Raw genomic sequence first — 19,195 nt, 5'->3', positions numbered from 1 at the left:
AAGTCATTTGAAAATGTGCTATTGCAATTTTAAAATTAAAACAAATGCTGAGTTGTGTGTGTCGATGCCCCTACTGGTAGTATATCTTATATGAAATTTACTGCAGTGCATTTTAACATTTAAAATCTAAATCTAAAATTTTAACATTTAAGATCCTAATCTTGCAAACAATTTGTAGAGAAACCCTTAAAGTTATTCTGAATATGGAGTAGTATGAATTTAAAGCAGAATAGGTATTCTGGAATAACGCTAATGTAAACCAGGCATACATTTCATTGGCAAGTTCTATCACCTCAGTGACAGAACCAAAATGACTGTTGTAAAGAAGATACAATACAATACAAAAAAAAGTCCAGAATGTATTACCAATGGGTAGCTGGCCAATTAACAAAATGACACAATCCCAAGGAAACTAGTAAAAATCATAGTCTATACTAGCTTTTATGGCATGTGATCTATATCATATGTAGAGAGTAACACTGTAGTCAAACATAATCCGGGTCAATAAAAAGGAACACGTGTTATAACTGAAGTGTGCATATTGGAGCATGAGAAAAATCACTTCCTTTCTCCAGAGGAGGTTTAAACTTAAGAGCTTCCCCCAACACATTATAGCTAGAAATCAACCTACATTGGCATGAAAAACAGTATATTACTCTAATGTCACCCATTAATTGAAAAACCTTTAAAATGTGAACTGATTACATAGTTTTACTTGAGAGTTTATTCACTAGCAATTATTTTAACTCTAGAGTTAGTTGAATTAAAAAAAATACCACTGAAATGTAAGACATTAGTCAGAGCTTCCAGCAGACACTTAAAGTTCCTTTTCACCTCACAGTATACCTAGAAGTGAGAAAAGCTCGCTGGTCTTGGAAGCACTTTTCTTGAGACTATATGTAGTGTTGATTTTTTGTATTATAAAAACTAAACTAAAAGACTTTGTTTACACAGAAACATTTTTACACATCATCAGCTGCACCGCTATTAAGAACAGCTTAAGTTTTAATGCAGGTCAGACAAAACATGCAGTTACAGAAAGGGCAATTGGGACTTGGTCAGAGATAATCTTCTGAAACAATATTGAAAACTCGCACTGATTTCAAATGACTATAACATCCATTTCCCCTCCCTCTGAACCACACATACACAGGAGTTTATTCACTGCCAGAAGGATGAACGGTAACTGTGTCAAATAATAAATTGCAGCATGTGAAATGAAAACCTTAAGCCATGCCCCAATGTTTACACAATTGGCTAGCAACATCGATACACATTTTAAGTTATGCTGGCTTTCTTTAAGTAAAAATGCCAAGTTAAAAAAAAAAAAATCAGACTTCATCCCCATGTATAAACTACCAATAATGTTAACATACATAACACTAGGAGGTTTGGCAGCGATAGTGGCAGTTACCCCATTCATTTATTTTCCCACCCTCTCCACCACTGCGGTGACACTCCCTACAAGAGCATGCCATTCCCCAGATTGGTCAACCCAGCTTTGGGGAAAATGATTGCTGACAACAATACAAAGAGCACCATGCCAAAGTTCTTACTGGCCTGAAAAAGTAGGTCAACTGGGTTAGGGGAGGTTTGTTTTGAGAACTGTAGTTAAAAAACTCAAGAATCCTATTACAATTTAACTTCTATTAAATGGGCCACTGCCAAGAAGTCATGATGCAACAGCTAAATGAAATTAAATTGCTTTAACTGCACACATTCAATTTAGTCCTTTTTTGTTTTTTAATACAGCAAAAAGTATAAACACCTTTCACTACCTAGTTCAGCTTGACCAGAAAGCCAGAATGGCTCACAACACACTGCCAGAGAAAATTTTAAAAAAGGTTTTGAAACAAACTCAGAAAAAAAAAAATCAAACTTGTTATTTGTGCCGCTTTATATTAGATGGATTTATTAATGTTACGAAAAATGGTCATTATGCATTAAACTGATTTTTTTCATTAAGCCCTGTGTAATTACCAAGATATTTTTCTTTTTAAATTGAAAACATTTACAGATTATTTAATTTGGAGTAAGAAACAACTGTGTATAAAGAGACAGGCTGGAATTCCAAAGAGAAGAGACTGTTTTGTTTTTCAAGTTCTAGATTTTACTGTTTGGCTGCTGTTCTTAGTCCTCTTGGCTGCTGGTTCCAGACACCAGCTGATGGCCCGAATATAAAAACTCCCAGACGGCACACTGGTACCTCTATCTATGCAGTAATAAATTAATAAATACAGGGTGGATAAAAATCAATGATTAAAAAAATAAAAATTGGATTTTTTTTATTTCAATCATTGATTTTTTTGATCAAATGCTTTTTGAGTTAGAAACCTATCTTAATTAAAACTATAGCTCAAAGATCTCTCATCATGGAATAGGGATTATAATTTCTAATTTATAGTATGAGACATGTAATACAATGTTTAAGAAGTTTTGTAAACGAGTTCCAACAGTTCATGGATTAGGGACTCAATCTTCGGGAGTTCCACAGGCTTCTGTATATATTATTTAGGTTAATCTTTCTATTGTCCCTTGGCCCGTGCCACTTCCCGCAGCCCCCATGGGCCTGGAGTGGCAAACCACGGCCAGTGGGAGCTGCGATAGGCCAAACCTGCAGACATGGCAGGTAAACAAACCGGTCTGGCCCACCACAGGCTTTCCCTGAACAAGCAATGGACTAGTCTAGAAGATACCATAAGAGATGCTTAGTTTTGCAGTTCTCAAACTGTGGATTTGCATTTCCAGAGGTAACATACTTAACAGCAAAAATATTTGTTTATTAATAAATAAATAAAACGTGAGAAACAACAGACCTCAAATCTATTGTCCCTCTGCAAATTTGTGTACACAGAGTCAATCCCTTACCTCTCTCTAAATGTGCAAAGTTTCAAAAAGTTCAATGAATACAAGATTGTTGGGGCAGAATAGATCTGGACAAGGAGAAGAACTCTGGAGATAAATCTGAGAAGCGAGGGACATATGCTTTTTTTGTTAAAATATTATAGGTTTGCTGTTGAAGAAAAAAAATCCAGAATACTTAGCGGTGTTGTTTTAGTTAAATAAAACAATTTAAATGTTAAATGGTGACGTTCTCCTCCTAATACAGCATGGCAAGAAAATCCTTCAAATATTTATGATTAACCTGTTGAATTGAAGATAGTTCACCTCCCAATGACTTCATAAATATCTGCTTTAACTACCTTTGGTAAACGAAATAACCAATCATTCATTTTCTGATATAGTTTTAAAACTAATCTGAAAAGTTTTCAAAATAAATCAGTTTAAAAATGCATATTGTGCGCATCTTCTGAAAATGAAATCTACATCTCTCTCTGACTAGTGAAAAATATGTATTAGGGTTACAACAAATCAACAAGAATGCACTTTTATGCAGAAAATCATGATTAAATTGAGTCTTCCTGACTAGCGATTTAAATCAATTTGATTTAAATCAAATCCACCCTGAATAAATGCTACTGAAACAGGAAAGATAGGAATACAGAAATATGAAAACTATCCCTGTGCTGATGCCACTGATCCTTAATGCTCAGGAGAAAGTTTTGACATGTGATCAGCTTGCAAAAATGGCATCTCTCTTCAATGGATTTTAAGCAGACAAAACTGCATTCGGAATTTGATTAAAAAGTGAAAGAATAAAATTACTGCTAACATTTTTCAGATTTTTAGACTGATCAATCTCTGCAAAATATTAAATAAACCACCAGGAAACATGTCATTTATTTCACAACTTACACTAGTAACTAAGTTGTATCAATAAATCTCATCAGGGACAGTTTTATTGGAGAGTTAGAAGAGAGAATATTCCTTTATATTTAAAACTCAATCTTTGAAAGGGTTCTTATCTTGAACTTGTACTGACAAGAACTGTAGCAAGATTTGGAAACGTTTTCTTGCCTTTCAATTACATGAAGATTTAAATTAAAAATTGAAAGATTGAGATCAGAGAATAAACTATTAGGAATCTGACTTTCGGAAAGGTTATAGAAAGCACTTTTGCTCATCTATAGTGGATTGTCCTGTTATTGCTTATTTTTGGTCTAATGGACCTCCCAAAAAGTGTATACTACTAGATTAGATTCATCTTTGGCTCCTTCAACTTTTTTCTTTTTACAGCTCTACTCTCAGGTAAACCTTGTGAGAAAGTACAATAATCTACATATTCATCCAATTCTAGCCACCAAGAATGCATTATTATGCATACTTGGAAAATATGTACTCCTCCTGCAAAGCCCAAGGGGCTTGCTAAAGTTTGCTTTCTATTAGTTATGGACAAAATTTCTCTTCCATTGCAAAACAAATTGCTAAACTTGATTGCCGCATGGACACTATCTTTGGCTAGGTCAACAGAAACCACACTAACCTTGACAAGCCAAAAAAGCTTCCCAATTCTGTTTTTATACAAATTTCATTCCTGATGTTCTGCATATGCATTTTAACTATTTTTATAAAGAAAACACTAATGTGATGTAGTGCAACCAACTGTTGGCAAACCTATCCCAAAAACATATTTGCCTTATTTTTCCCCTTCTCTTTTTTGGGTGGGCTTTCTATTTTCATTTGCTTCCTTCAGTATTTTTATTGTTTTAGGGTTATATGTAACTGCTGTATTAAGTTTACTGTTTCAGTGTCAGTTTAAAAACCTTCAAAGCAATTGATGGACAGGGAGGAGAACTCCATCTTCTTTTTGCTGTTTACGGTTGCGTCCATTTATTTCTAAACCTGTTGATATATGCGTGTGTGGACTGTGGAGGAAGTACTTTTATTCTGATTATATCTTGTCCATAAGCCTCTCAAAATTATATGGGAAAAACTTGAAACACATTGTATTACAATTTATCTATGAAGTTTAGTAATTGAATATGACAGCACATTTTACTATATAGATTCCTGTACTTGAAAACCAAACTGTCTTCAAATAAATTAAAAATGAGATTGCCTCTCTTTAAATTGTAATATGGCTATAAGGACAAATTCAAAACTAGCAACCAAAGCATCCAACATTCTACCCAACAATACCCCCAAACACCTGAAACTGAGAAAGGTGTCGGCAGAGAACCTTTTATAAAAGCACCCTCTCTGGTGGTGGTCTTAATATTGCAGATACAGGTGAACTTTCTTGCTCAGATAAAAAACACTTCTTTTATTTGTAAGATAATCTACATAATAGACCCAATTCAAATTTTTAAGAAAAAGAACATTGGGTTAAGTGGGCCACTAGGTTATTGCACCAATCTCATTTCTGCAGACTATCAGGTTTTAGAAAGAACATCACAAGCAACCATGCATTTCGTGGTCGCATCCTAAATTTCAGTGGACATTCATCTACATCACAAAACTACCATTGAATTTAGCATGCTTGATGGCCACCATTTAGGAGAGGCCCCCCGAAGGGAACAAACAAAGAGTACCGCAAGTCATGACTAAGGTCCACTACGAGACCTTGAAATGGGAGTTGAAGAAGAAGAAGAAGAAGAAGAAAGCAGCTTGTAATATGCCTAGCCTGAGCCAGTTCTACTGTATCATTGTTTTTATTACAACAATTTCCCAACAGCACTGGGGTCAGATGTTTGCAATAAATGTATTTTCTAATTGAGTGCTGAAACCTCTCTCTCAACATCATCATTATGGTTTTTCTCACTTATTACAATGTTAACACTATACTGTAACAAATGCTGGGCAAAGACAACAAAAGTTATACAGATCACAGCAGCAATACAGAATATTACAGCTCCACAGGCAGGTGTTGGCTTTACAAACAGACTGCATCTGTTTTCACGTTAATCAGAACCAAATGAATTATCATCCTCTGCATTGCTATTAGAACAAGAATAGGTTTCAGAGTAGCAGCCGTGTTAGTCTGTATTCACAAAAACAAAAGGAGTACTTGTGGCACCTTAGAGACTAACGAATTTATTAGAGCATAAGCTTTCGTGAGCTACAGCTCACTTCATCGGATGCATTTGGACAAGAATAGTTTCTTCCGACAGTCTGCTTGCACATCTGATGTTTTTAAACAGAGACAGTTTGTTGTTCAGACAGCAAGCAACCTCGCACATAGACAAAAATAATCAGCAATATTGCTGATTATTATTTTCACATCTCACAGCAAGTGCAAGAAAAACAAGACCACCATCTGGTATGCAAACTGGCTTAGAACAGTACCATATTTAAAGGTCACAGCATAACAGAATATTCAGATCTCTTTAATAAGCACGGTGAATTTCAATAACTAATGACCAAGACATGCCAAAGATTTAAAAAAAACAAAACCCAAGACTTACCCTCTTGCAGGATCTAAGGCTATTGCTCTGGGCTGATCCAATTCTTGCCAAAATAAAACTTTTCTCAAAGATCCGTCTAAATTGGAAACTTCAATCCGATTTGTTTCAGAATCTGTCCAGTATAGTTTCTCTCCCAGCCAATCGCATGCCAGCCCGTCAGGTGACAAAAGCCCAGAAATGACCACATTCTGTATACTCCCAGTTTTGTTAAATTCTGTTCGTTTAATGGCTTCTTCGCTTACATCACTCCAGTATATCAACCCGCGGACAAACACAAAGTCCACTGCGGCTGCATCTTCCAAACCACCCACTACAACTGTAGCATTCTCTTTCCCATTTTCAGCATCCACCAATCGCAGATCACGTCGGTTTGCATACAGCAGCAGCGGGGCAGCTTTAGGTGGGGGGGGGGGAAAAATGACACACATTAATGTAAGTCAGGCTATTACAATTTAAGGCATTAGTAGTTTCACAGACATGGTATAAAAGGGCTAATTCAACAACTTCAGAAAAAAGGCAGCCTTTGGAAGTTAACTAGATAATCTGAAGTCACAGTTTCAAATCTCAGTAAGAGCCTCTCAGCTCTTTCAAAGGAGATAAAATTACTAACATGCCGCTCACTATCCAACGGTGTGCATAGTTCAGATAAGATGTTCAAAAAAGAAAACAGGTCTCAATACATTCATTGAAGAACACATGGACACCTTTTCCTAGGAGAGCAGTGTTCAAACAGTATCTGAAGGGGAAACTGAGGCCAGTGTATGTACACCATTTGCTCACCTGCTGCTGCCCTGCAATCTAAAATCGGCTCCTTTTTAACAGTGTTGCACATACACACTCTGAAGCAGCTTGGAATGAAAGACATTATATAAAATGTTAATTAGTACTAAAGCGAGGGGAAAAAGCAGGGCTACAAAAACTGTGTGAAGTCTTCCTTCAAACTGAGGCCCACCATGCCGTGTTTAGTTATCTGATCAAATGTCTTTTTTTTACATGCCTAGTTTGCCTACCACATACTTGTTTCTGCACAGTCAGTATAACTTTCATATGTAACCCACAAATAAAACTACTGAAAGGTAGTAACCATGAAAAGAGATATTTTAAAACTAACATATCTATTTAATTATACTCAACCACCAGTAGTATCACATGGCATCATGAACACTCCAGCATCATTTGTACTGCAATGGAAGTTAGTAAGAATGGGTTTTTAAAACAGAGTAACACCACAAACGAAATCCCCTTTAAACTGCTATCACAAAATGGAACTAGCCTTCTCTATGGTTGCTAAGGTACTAATGTGATTAGGGCACATAAAATACCTATCTAGACACTGAGGTTGACCCTCTAAACATATTCATGTACATGCCATTATATCATTGCTACCAATTTAACAAAAAATGTAGACTTACCTATAGCTGTAAGTTCTCTCTACAAGCTAAAGTAACCTGTTAGGTCACCAGAGAGAGGCCTGCATTAATGGAGTCAAAAATTGCCCATGGTTTGATGACGGCCATTGCACATGGTTTGATGACGGCCATTGTGTCTGTATAGATCTGAAGATTCTTACAAAGATAGTACATGTGTTTCCAGAAACTAGACAGTTCTTATATAAAAGGCTTACACTGAGACTAGAAATCCAAGTGCCTGTTGAATCAATTTACACTTTAAAATGTCTCCTCAGAAGTTCAGCTCTCTCAAGACTATTCATTGCATTTGTACCATACCATGTCCTTCAGAAATTCATATGGGGACGGGAGGGGGAAGGGAAGGAAGGGGGGGACAGAATAGAAAATAATTTTTTGTTCTGTGTCAGGAACTGTATACAAGTATTCCAATTTTTTTTAAAAAAATTTTAAACTTTGTTTTTGAAATTTTGTTTAGGTTCATTTTACAAACACTGCATAAAAATTCCCCTGACATCCAATCATTTAGATCTCCACATAACATTGAGTGTTTTTTTCTAACAAAGTCAGATTTCAAACTTAACATCTTTATCTACCCACATTAATGATTTACAGCAAAACATTTAGTGCAGGCATAGTACTTCTATGGGAGTTGGAGGCATTTTTACAGAATCAGAGGGGAACCCCATTTTAAGTAACAAATTTGTTACCTTATCTTTCTACCTTCCTTTCTCTCCCCCTTAAAAAAAAAAAGTCTAAAAAATTAATTTTAATGATTTAAAAGATGGTTTCCAAAACTTGAGGTCTAAAGTTGCTTAGACAGGTCACAAGAAGTCACATACAAAAAAAGGCACGTTTTCCAAAAAAGTTATTCAACACTCTGAAAATGATAAATGGGAATAAGCAAAATAATTGTGTGTTCCTGTAAGATTACCACGTAAACTGAGAAGTTTAGCCAGTGGTACTGTGCAGTATATAAGTGCTTATAGCAGAATGACAGAACCGTTTCTAATAAGATAGTATGCACCGTGTTTGAATAAGGCAAATCCAGGCACAAACAAGTACAAGCTCCATTATTATGTACAACACGGAGGGAGAGTACCCAGGCACACAGCATGCACTGAATTGGAACACCAGGCATGTCAAGGGTAATCATGAAGGCACTGCTAAGTCTAACACAACTGTATTGCATAGTTTTTCATTCTTTGTGGGAGCTCAGTTCTGGCAGAGGAATGATTCTGAAAGTTGTCCTTTTTGCAAAGTGAATTCGAATTACACTTCAGAATGAAATTTGACTACAAGCATGACAGTTTTACATAGACTGATTCAAAACCACAACTAGTAGTGCATTCTACAGGGCTGGCTGCTGAGAGCATTAAACCTTCCAAGTTGTTGTGACATTTAGAAACCAGGCATCCATCAGTGAACAATAAATCTGAGGATTTTTTTTTCCTGAGAAAACTTGAAGCTTTGAATAAGTCAACAAGACCTGATCACTCAAACTGGCTGTATCAAAAGGAAATGCCCTTTAAGCATCTTATTGGGTACCCATTTGAATTAGACAGCATTGGAAAGGGAAAACTTGTTGCAAAAAAATTCATCTTTCCCCGTGTAACTGACATGGGGTTTGTTTGGTTCTTTTAGGGACATAGGATCTGATGAAGTGATCACACTGAAAAGCATGCCTTTGTTCAAACACTGTTCTGTGCTTTATTGAAGACATGGCAGATGATGTCTAAGAGGAACTGCTTTGAGAACACAAAAATAGCAGTAACTACTTTGCAATTCAACTTGATGAGTCAGCCAGTGTGTATGCGCGTGTGCATGCATGCATGCTTTATTTGCAAGTTACTTTTCTGATAGTTCTATTGAACACTTGCTTTAGCGAATGTGCAAAAACAACGTTTGTGATAGTACATTAATAGTCAGATTTCTGCATGTAATGGACACGGTGTTTTGCTATCTGCCTGTCTGGAGCCATTCGACGACTGGAAAGAATAGTGGTCCGATCACATCAATGCAAATCATTACACCTACCACCTTATGGCTTCACTGTTTCGTACACAATCTTTTTGCCAGCAAGGAAATAGCCGAAAACCCACACCTAATCCTTCATGAAGCTGTAAAAGCAATGCATTTAATTAAAGGTGCGCCAATGAATTTGTGCTTCTGTACACTGCTCTGTGAAGATATGGGTTTCCCTTACCATTAACTCCTCTTTCATACTGACATGAAGGGGAAATGCTTACAAGGTCTGAATCATGAACAAACCTGCAAGTTTTCCTCAATTTTTAGCTCTCTCCCTTTGCTGACACTTTCAATGACTTATCCAAGTGCAAAGAAACAACCAAATGGTTTCCTCTTCTTTCAGATTTTGAAGGAGCTATAAATTCAGAAGTTAGCATGTACAACCCAGCTGTTCAGCTATTCTCCTAATGACCCCCAGAAGAGAAAGATGTCATTGACCTGACAGCACAGATTGGACCACTTCAAGACAAACAGAGGGACAAGACTGCAACTGACTTTTGCTGGAAGAGAAAATACAGAGCTTTCATAACATCACGTTGTCATCCTCACTTCTTTGCAACTCAGCATTCTCTTCAATAGTAATGAAAAAAAAAGTATTAATCACCCGATAGTTCAAAGTTACTTCATTTCAGTATACTTCCCAGTTAAACTTAGTGCACAGCACCTTTTGTCAGCTCATCCACCACACTGAATGCTGCAAATTAAAAGGTTGGTCTTCCTTTACTACCAAAATTCATTTACACAGCTTCACGATTCTTAATTTTTGTACAGTTACAGTTTCTGTGCAACACAGGAGGACCATCTTTGACCACTTGCTGAAGCACACACCGGAGATTGGCATGTAGATTAACAAAAGTCAAAACAAAATGTACAAGTTTAAAATTAGCTTTCAGTAAATCAAAACTGTAGATCACCAATCCAAAGATTACATTTCAATGCCTCAAAAGCATTAAATTTGCTATGGCATTAACTTAGGGAACGGAATTTCTACTCCAAATGAACAGATAGAGGTTTTGGAGGTGGGAAGGGAGGAATTTACTTTAGCAATTATGATTACTAGCAACTTTATTTTTTTTAAGTTATTGATCAAGTAATGTAATGCAGGTCCAACTGTACTTCCAAGGGACCCATACTAATCATTTTTTTACATATGTGTAAACTGGACAGATAAGAAATAATCCTATAAAAACAATTTTATAAAACACGTAATTCACGTCTGTCTCTTTTCAGATTAAGCACTACAGTTCAAACCCAGTTTTGAGAAGTTTTAAATATTGCATCTATTTATAAGCTTTGCTCTTTTGCATGGTATATGGTATGATTATTAAACCTCAGTTACATTGCTGCCTTATAATAACATCTCTGATTTTCTACATGGACATAATAAAGTGGATACAAGGCTTCCCAATTAAACCGTGTTCTATTCTGAATGTGTTACTTTCTCCATTACCCAAGAAGATTCTTGGATTTCCACAATGAAGAACAACAGAGTACCAATTATTTTATCCCTCGATCGATCTATTTATACAGTGAAAGAAAAGAAGCTGAAATTCAGAATAATCGTAAGTTTTTGCTACTTTTTACACGCAGTCAGTTTCCAGAATTTGGCCAACAATGGCCAGGACTACAGCACATAAATTACACTCCCTCTAAGTATTTTGAAACTTTGACAACTGAGGGCAACTCGGGAAAAAGTTTGTTGCTAGAAAGCAACCAAAGTGTAATAAATAAGGATAACAACATGAAGCAAATTCCCCCCTCCCCTTTTTATTTTTTTTTGGCATCAGGCAATGAGGAGAAGAGGCTGAAGGGGAAAATTATGTTTCCGTTTATTAATTCACATTTCTATTTGAATAGTGCGGAAAATAGTTTGGCTAAGTGACAGAATTATTATTAGTAGAATTATTCATGTAGTTAGTTAATTAAGACCGTAGATTTCCCTTCTCTTCTCTCCCAGAGTTGAATAATTTTCAAATTTGATACCCAGTTCTTACACATGGCCCTCAAACAGAATTAAAACGATATTGTCATTTCTGTTACATTGATTTCATTGTAATACAGAGTAATTCTATTTGGGTAATATAATCCCATAACCAAAAAAAAAATTTTTTCAGATGTTGCCATTTTCCATATCCACATATATAAAAGCATTCATTATTAGCACATCAGAAGCCAGTGAATATTCTCTCTTTAAAATATAATAAATAATAATAAAAATAATAATCTATGTTAAAACTTTGGGGACTTCTCCCAAAATTAATACAGAAAGTTTAACTAAAAGAATGTTAATAACTAAACTACAGTTTAAATGGGATAATCCCAAATGCATATTATTAATCCAGTGGGGAAAAAATGATACAATATTCACACATTCTCTCCTCCAATTTGTAGGTTTGACTCCATTTCAAAGATGCTTTGGGGTCCTGCCAACTGACTTGAAAAGCACAGCCTTATATTTTAAACAGTAGCTAATTAATCACTGTAAAAAGAAAAACAATTTTAGAAAGTAAGTAAAACACACAAGGACATAATGGAAAGGAGAAAACAATTATGACAAGCTAATTTCTAATGCAAATACCACCGTTTTAGTCAAACTGAGCTCGGCCCACTTGGAGCAAATAGCTAATCTTCTCACACTTTGAATTCCTTTCCATAAATATTTATAAACTACAAGAGCATTTGGACAGTTAAATTAAGTCTTTATTAGTATGTTAATTTGCCTGCCAAGCATAAATAGCTTTTTCCTATTTAATTTTTAGGGCAGTCATCACCCAGCATTTATATAATTGTAGATGCAATGCTTTCCCCTCCGAACACCTGGAAAATTGTACTTTTACAGAACTATGCTGCCGGCAAACAATTATGCAACTCTGATTAAACTGCTCAATATGTGGAATACGTTGTGTAAATACTGGTAGTTATTTAAGAGGAGAATGAATGCTCTTTTCACCCAAATCAACTATTCGTAATAACCAGGCAAAGAACAATCCCAAAAAGGCTTGTCTAAAGTCGGCTCAAAAGAATAATAAATAACCATCTCATGCCACCACTGGACAACGCCACTTTTGTACAAACCCTTGTGTCCTACACACAACAGCCATCCAAGGTGTGCTGCCAGCACTAAGGGCTTGTCTGCACTGGCACTTTACAGTGCTGCAACTTTCTTGCTCAGGGGTGTGAAAAAACACCCCTGAGCTCTGCAAGTTTCAGCGCCATAAAGTGCCAGTGTAGACAGTGCACCAGCGCTCGTGGCTACTCCCCTCGTGGAGGTGGCTTTTTTAAGAGCGCTCTCCCAGCATTATGCCATGACTACACTGCCATGACAGCGCTTTAATATTGCCAGTGAAGACGTACCCTAAGTCAATGGCTGGGACAAGTGGCTTAGCTGGGCTTTAGATGAACAAGTGTAGTCTGCCTGATGTGAACAGGAAGCCACCATCAGTGCAGCAGCATTCCTTCATTTCACAGTAAGCACCCTGCATCAGACAACCATGGGGTAAACATCTGTGGTTACAGGAAATCCCTTACCAGTGTTTTTACTTGCAGCAATAGCTGAATATTAAAGCGCGTCTCTGATGTGCTACCTCACGTAAACTGCAGATAACTTGCTAAATTCTATGCTACCATCTGTTTCCACGAGCTGTATTCATGGAATCCTTCAAGCTGGCCCAAGGTTGATGAGGGCCCCCTGCTGGGACCTAGAACTATCAGTCTGTTCGGATGCAGCACCCCTCTGTACATAAAGGTATCAAGGCAGTCTGCCAAATTGGGAGTGGTCCTGTACAAGGCCAGGAATAACAGCTGAATTTCTGGTGCCAATCCAAAATCCTCTCTCCCATGTATGAGAAACTGGACTCTCTTGGAGAACAACCCACCAGCAAGCCAACTCACATAATTAACATTTGCCAGGAAGCTAATGAGGATGAATATGCCGGGGACAAAGAGGACAGTGTTGTAGTCTAAAGACTGGCTGCCAGAGAAAACGGATGGTGACAGATCAGGAGATGAGTGTGTCTCTCTCTCATATGCACACACAGTGTACTATACACTACTTGACTTCAAATGAAGTAAATATAGCAATGAGTGCACTGAGGTGGATTGCTTTAAGGGGACACATATGGGATGCAATATTACCAGAAGAGTGGAAACACTTGTCAGAAAGGGTCGAAATTCTCTGATTCCCAGAAGCATGCGAGTAAGAACTCAAGCAGAGGAACATTCCTGAGCTACTATCCTCTAGCTGAAAAATTTGCACAACTGCAACAAAACCCCCAGCCCAACCTGCTGTCCCGGCAGTCAGATTGTCACTTCCAGCTAAAACTTAACAAGAGAAGAGCAAAGATCCCTTACTGAGAGGTAAGGGAGGAGGGAAACCTGAAAATGATTAATGTCACTCTGAACAATATTTCTGTAAGCTATTATGATTACAATAAGTTCTTGAGTTGAATAGTTTTACAGAACACAGATGGATACAAGTACTGCATCACCTTCATGAACCACTGACAAAGTAAATTACAACAAGAACAGGAGTATTTGTGGCACCTTAGAGACCAACAAATTTATTGGAGCATTATTAATATTATTTATTAATGGTCTAATAAATTTGTTAGTCTCTAAGGTGCCACAAGTACTCCTGTTCTTTTTGCGGATACAGACTAACATGGCTGCTACTCTGAAACCTGTAAATTCCAACTTTATCCAAAAAAAAAAAAACCTCAAAAAACCAGCAAACTCCATCATATTTGAACACACTTTGCCATAATGCTACTTTATATTTTGCTCCCAGCCACAGGTATTATAATCACCTTCCTAATACTTTATTTAAAAAACTTTCAGTGATGATTTGATGAGAGTGAGGGATATAACTGTGGAAATTACTGTATTAATGATGGCATTTGCCAAACCTTAGATCATGCTGGTTTCAGAAACCTCTCAGCTGAAATATGGCAATGACAAAGGCAAACCAAATGAAAAATATGGCATGCACAATGCCAGACTGATCTCTGAGGAATGACACAAAGCCAATTAAAAATGGGCTATCTTTTATACATACAGGGATTAAGGGACGGGGGGAAATGTATTGTGGTAAATTGAAGGAGGATCCTCTAAGGTCTAATCTCCAACATTGGGGCTCCAGGTCTCAAGAAACCCTTTATCTGAAGACTCTATGAAGCTCCCATTGGAACTCCTCAATGCTGCTGTAAGACCCCACCTAGTTGTTTCAGAATAGAACAGGATACAGTATACCTCTTCCCCCTCTCTGCTCCCAGCATGCTGTCTGAGCAGCACCCTTAGTCTCTACTAGCCCAAAGAGCCTGGAACCTGCTAGCCTTTCTAAATTAAAAACAAGAGAGTCTTTACACAATGGTACCACTGGACAATTTTATTTTTTTTTAAAACAAGTCTTTTGAGCACATTAGGAGTTTGTCAAAATATCAATTACCCAACAGGCATTTCCATTCCTTCAGGGACTGATTCTAAATACAGGACAGCGGCAGGTCTGTCCAACACAATGTCATGATAAATTTGCACAAATATAGTTTATAAGCTTCCTAGTCAATCAATTCTTGATGCACTCCTTAACTCTCTTATTGATCAGTGATAATTAGGAAGTCTTTCCCCAGAAGGGAAAAAGAGGTAAGCCTGCAGAATCTAACCTGTTCTTTTGTAAAAGAAAAGTTAAGTTTCTAGCACCTATGACTGAGGTAACTTTGCAAATGTAAACCTGTGTGGTGTCATTTTCCTTCGTTAACAGAGAGGCCTATTGCCCACCACTTTGCTCCCAAGCAGCAGCGGAGCCTCTAACAAGATTCTGACCAGTTTCACTGCTACTATTAAAAATACTATGGGCAACTGTGAAGCTGACATGAATCAGCTCAACCTCACTCTTCTATGCTCTGTGGAAAACTCCCAGCAACAGCAGGCACTGTTGATGTTCAGAAAAGAGGAAGCTCCAATCCCAAAAATAAAACCCAAAGCTGGAGGAGGCATACATTAGCAGTGACTGCACCAGCAGTCAGGAGGTTCTGGGATGGGGTCTGCTCTCCCCCAGCACCCTTCCAGCACCAGAATAGGTCACTGGCCAGCATGAAAGATGGGAGTCTTTTAGCAGGATCCAGGGACTTCTCCCCCCAGCTGGTAGTGGGACAAGGGTTTCACCACTGGAGAGGCCCCACATATTATGTATCAACCTCTGGCTAGTAGGTGCCTAGTATACTTTTCCCAAGCCCTGATCATGAGGGTATAATTTGCTAATTAACTGGATCTTGCATTTAAATGTTACTGGTGTTAATCCAGCCAAGACTGGTAAACAAATGATGAAAAATTCCTACTGTCACTTGGCTATTGGCTAATCTTTGTGATACATCAGTGGTTTCTTTGCAGTTTATCATGGTCAAATATCCAAATCAAAGATTAGCAACAAAATGTGGCATCCCTAAGTAATACTCTTAGAAGACAAAATGCTGAAAAACAAGAATATACTCCAGTTCCATTCCTGTGTATAAAGGAGGGGCTTCAGTCTCCAGCACTGTCAGCTTGGCACATTTCACAGCACCCAATTCGCAAACCAAGTAGTAAACGTATGCACAAAAAACTTCACCCTTATTCGTGTAAAAACAAAGTCTTACTTCGGACAATATTCTATATGGGCACAGCTTGCCTTTGCCTCATTAAAGGGCTGCTGACACCTCCCGGAAATTGAACACATTCTCTTCAGAACCAATTCTGCTTGCATATCATGTACATTCTTTATTACGAAACACATATGCATAAAAATACTATCTTTGTTTCTTCCAAGTTCAGCTGCTCCTGCTGCTTATCCCAACCTGAAGTAACAATTAACTGTGATGGAAATTACTATAATGTCATAGATAGAAGATTATGACTTCAGGTGGGGGAAACAAACAGCAGGAGCAGATGAACTCTAAAGAAACAAAGATGCTGTTTTGATGCAAATATACTCGGCAGAAGATAAAGAGAGAAAAAAATGACAATCCAGAATGGTTTATAAACTGAATGTCTTTCAAAGTTTCCTACAAAGCATCAGTGGGTCTGCGAAGACTTGCAAAGAATAAATAACTAAGAATTGATTGATTTGGAAAAATGACAGTCACGGTGCCAATATCCTACTGACTTGTATACTCTTGCTCAAAATGCAACTTAAGGGAAAAAAACAGAAGAATATCTGGTTTAAGGCAACAATTAGTGCTAGATTAATTTTTATTTTTAACGTATGGTTATTAAATAATAAAGCGTACTGCTCAAAATACATTATTTTTCCTCCTTGCCTGAGGAGTTACTTAAAATTGAACTTAAAATCCAGTTACTTAAAATTGAACTTTACAGCCACAAGTGTAGTATGAAATGTTATGTAGCTCATTTAGATAAGTAGTATACTTACATTTGTCCAACAGGATGCAATATGGCAAACAGATGCACAGAAGGGGGGAGGGGGAGGAAGATCTTTCCTCTTCCAGAGCAGCGAGCAACTGACTATCAAGCTCTTCCTCCAACCCAAATCCCCTTCCCCAAAGCTCCCACCAAAACAAATGAATGGTTGCAAGCCAATTTTTAAATCAGAATGTGATTACTTTTTTCTGCTATATCAAAGAATCCCTTCCCTCATTAACTCTGGAAAAGGACAGAGATGTGATGGATATAAACACAGGTCTCTTCCCCCCAAAAAAAGATTTTAAACAAGTAGAAATGGTTACTGTAATCAAATTTACAGCATACAAACCCTCAGTTATCTTTTTGTTCTCTGCAATAAAGGAAATGGAGAGGAGGGGGAAATTAAATTTTATATTATAGTGTATTAAAAACACTGAATGCCATTTGACAGTTCTTTATTTTGAATCCCTGATTTGAAAAATATATCAATATTCATTCCATATATATTAGCCAAGTCTATCAACATCCTTTACAATCAGCCCTCTAAAACACAAACTTCTCTCAAGTCCCAGAATGAACCCAATACAGATCAGAAGTGTGTTATTCTTCTGCACCTTAAAGGCTAAGAAATTTATTTGGGCATAAACTTTCGTGTGTAAAAAAAAAAAAAAAAAAAAAAAAAAAACAAGACCACTTCTTCAAATGCATGGATTCCTCTTGCCAACTGTGCACTTATTCTGGTGCATATAAAATCCAATGAAACGCTAGATTATTACATACACTTTTTTTCAGTGAAGCGTATAGGACTTCAATTATCTCTAGGCATTTCCCCTAGTGGATAGGCCCAGGGGGGCGACCAAAACAAAACAAAAAAAAAAAACACAACAAACCCACCCACCGCGATGTTTTAATGCTTTGCTCTTTGAAACGCTGCCCAGAAGCGCCTCACCCCTCTGCCTCCCATCCTGGATTACGTGCAAGGAGAATTGCAAACCCTGAGCTGCTGCCTTTTTTTTTTTTTTTTAAAGTTTGCAAAAACGAAAAAACACACATATTTTTAAGAGGCCTCCTGAGCACGCAGGATAAACAGGAATAACTCCAGCCACCCCCACACAAACATCACGAAGCCCAGAGACTATTCGCCACCAGGTAATTTTCGCTGAAAGCGACTCGAGGGGGGCACCAGCCCGGGCCAGGGCAGGGCTTGCCCGCTGCGCTGCGGGACGTTGGTTCGCTCGGGGAGAAAGGCCGGCTCCACGGCACAGCACAGAGCGCCGCTGCCCCCTCCCCGGCGGCCAGGCCTGGCCTCTCCCCCGACCGCGCGGGGAACACGGCCACGGGCAGCGACCCCCGCCGCTTTCCCCCTCCCCCGCTCACCTCGCAGCAGGGCGCAGAAACTGCAGAGGAGTAGGCTCCGCAGCGCGGGCCCCATCTTCCGTCTCTGCTCGCTCACCGGCGGGGGGGCGGCGGCGAGCAGCAGCAGCAGCAGCAGCAGCACCTCTGCTGCCAGTTCATACTTCCAGGCGGGGGGGAGCAGCTGCAGATCCCCCCCCTTCCTCCTCCTCCTCCTCCTCCTCCTCCCCCCTTCGCTGTCTGGCTCTAGCAGGCGGCGGGTCCCTTTGCACCGGCCGCGCAAACGCGCCCCTCCATGCCGCCGCCGCCGCCGCCGCGTAAAGGCGGCCGCAATTCCCCCATCCAACTCCTGGGCCAGCCTCAGCCGCCGCCTCCCCCCCTCCAGCCCAGCGGCGCAGGGATACGCCCCCGTTCTGCGGCTCAGCAGCAGCAGCCCCCTCCCCCGGACGGCTCCCCAGGCCCCGCGGCAGCGCCCCCGACAAAGGCAGGCGGGGCGAGCCCAAGCCGAGGCGGGCAGCGCTTTGCACAGGCGCCGTGCCCCGGGAGGGCCGCTCCAGCAGCCCCTATCGCATTCCGATGGGACTATTTTCCTTTCCCTCCTCCCTCTTTTTTGCGGGCGGGCGGGGGAGGGGCGTGTGCAAGGCGGCTGTCGATACAACGCTGGACCTGGGAGGGCCGGACCTACTTTCAGCCACCGAGCAAGCGCTAGGA

At 39.0% G+C, this 19,195-nt stretch overlaps 1 protein-coding gene across 1 annotated transcript in view; it reads right to left on the bottom strand.

Annotated features, from left to right (window-relative positions):
• LRP6 (LDL receptor related protein 6) overlaps positions 1-18,909 on the bottom strand; it is a 196,826-nt gene extending 177,917 nt beyond the window's left edge. The window contains 2 exon segments of the mRNA XM_038403027.2: positions 6,306-6,699; positions 18,509-18,909. Coding sequence (XP_038258955.1) covers positions 6,306-6,699; positions 18,509-18,563 — 449 coding nt within the window. The 5' untranslated portion in view covers positions 18,564-18,909.
• Positions 18,910-19,195: the final 286 nt, after the last annotated feature.

Source organism: Dermochelys coriacea, chromosome 1, assembly GCF_009764565.3.
Source record: "Dermochelys coriacea isolate rDerCor1 chromosome 1, rDerCor1.pri.v4, whole genome shotgun sequence".
Taxonomy (NCBI): domain Eukaryota; kingdom Metazoa; phylum Chordata; order Testudines; family Dermochelyidae; genus Dermochelys; species Dermochelys coriacea.
This window is presented reverse-complemented; position numbering and strand designations above follow the sequence as displayed.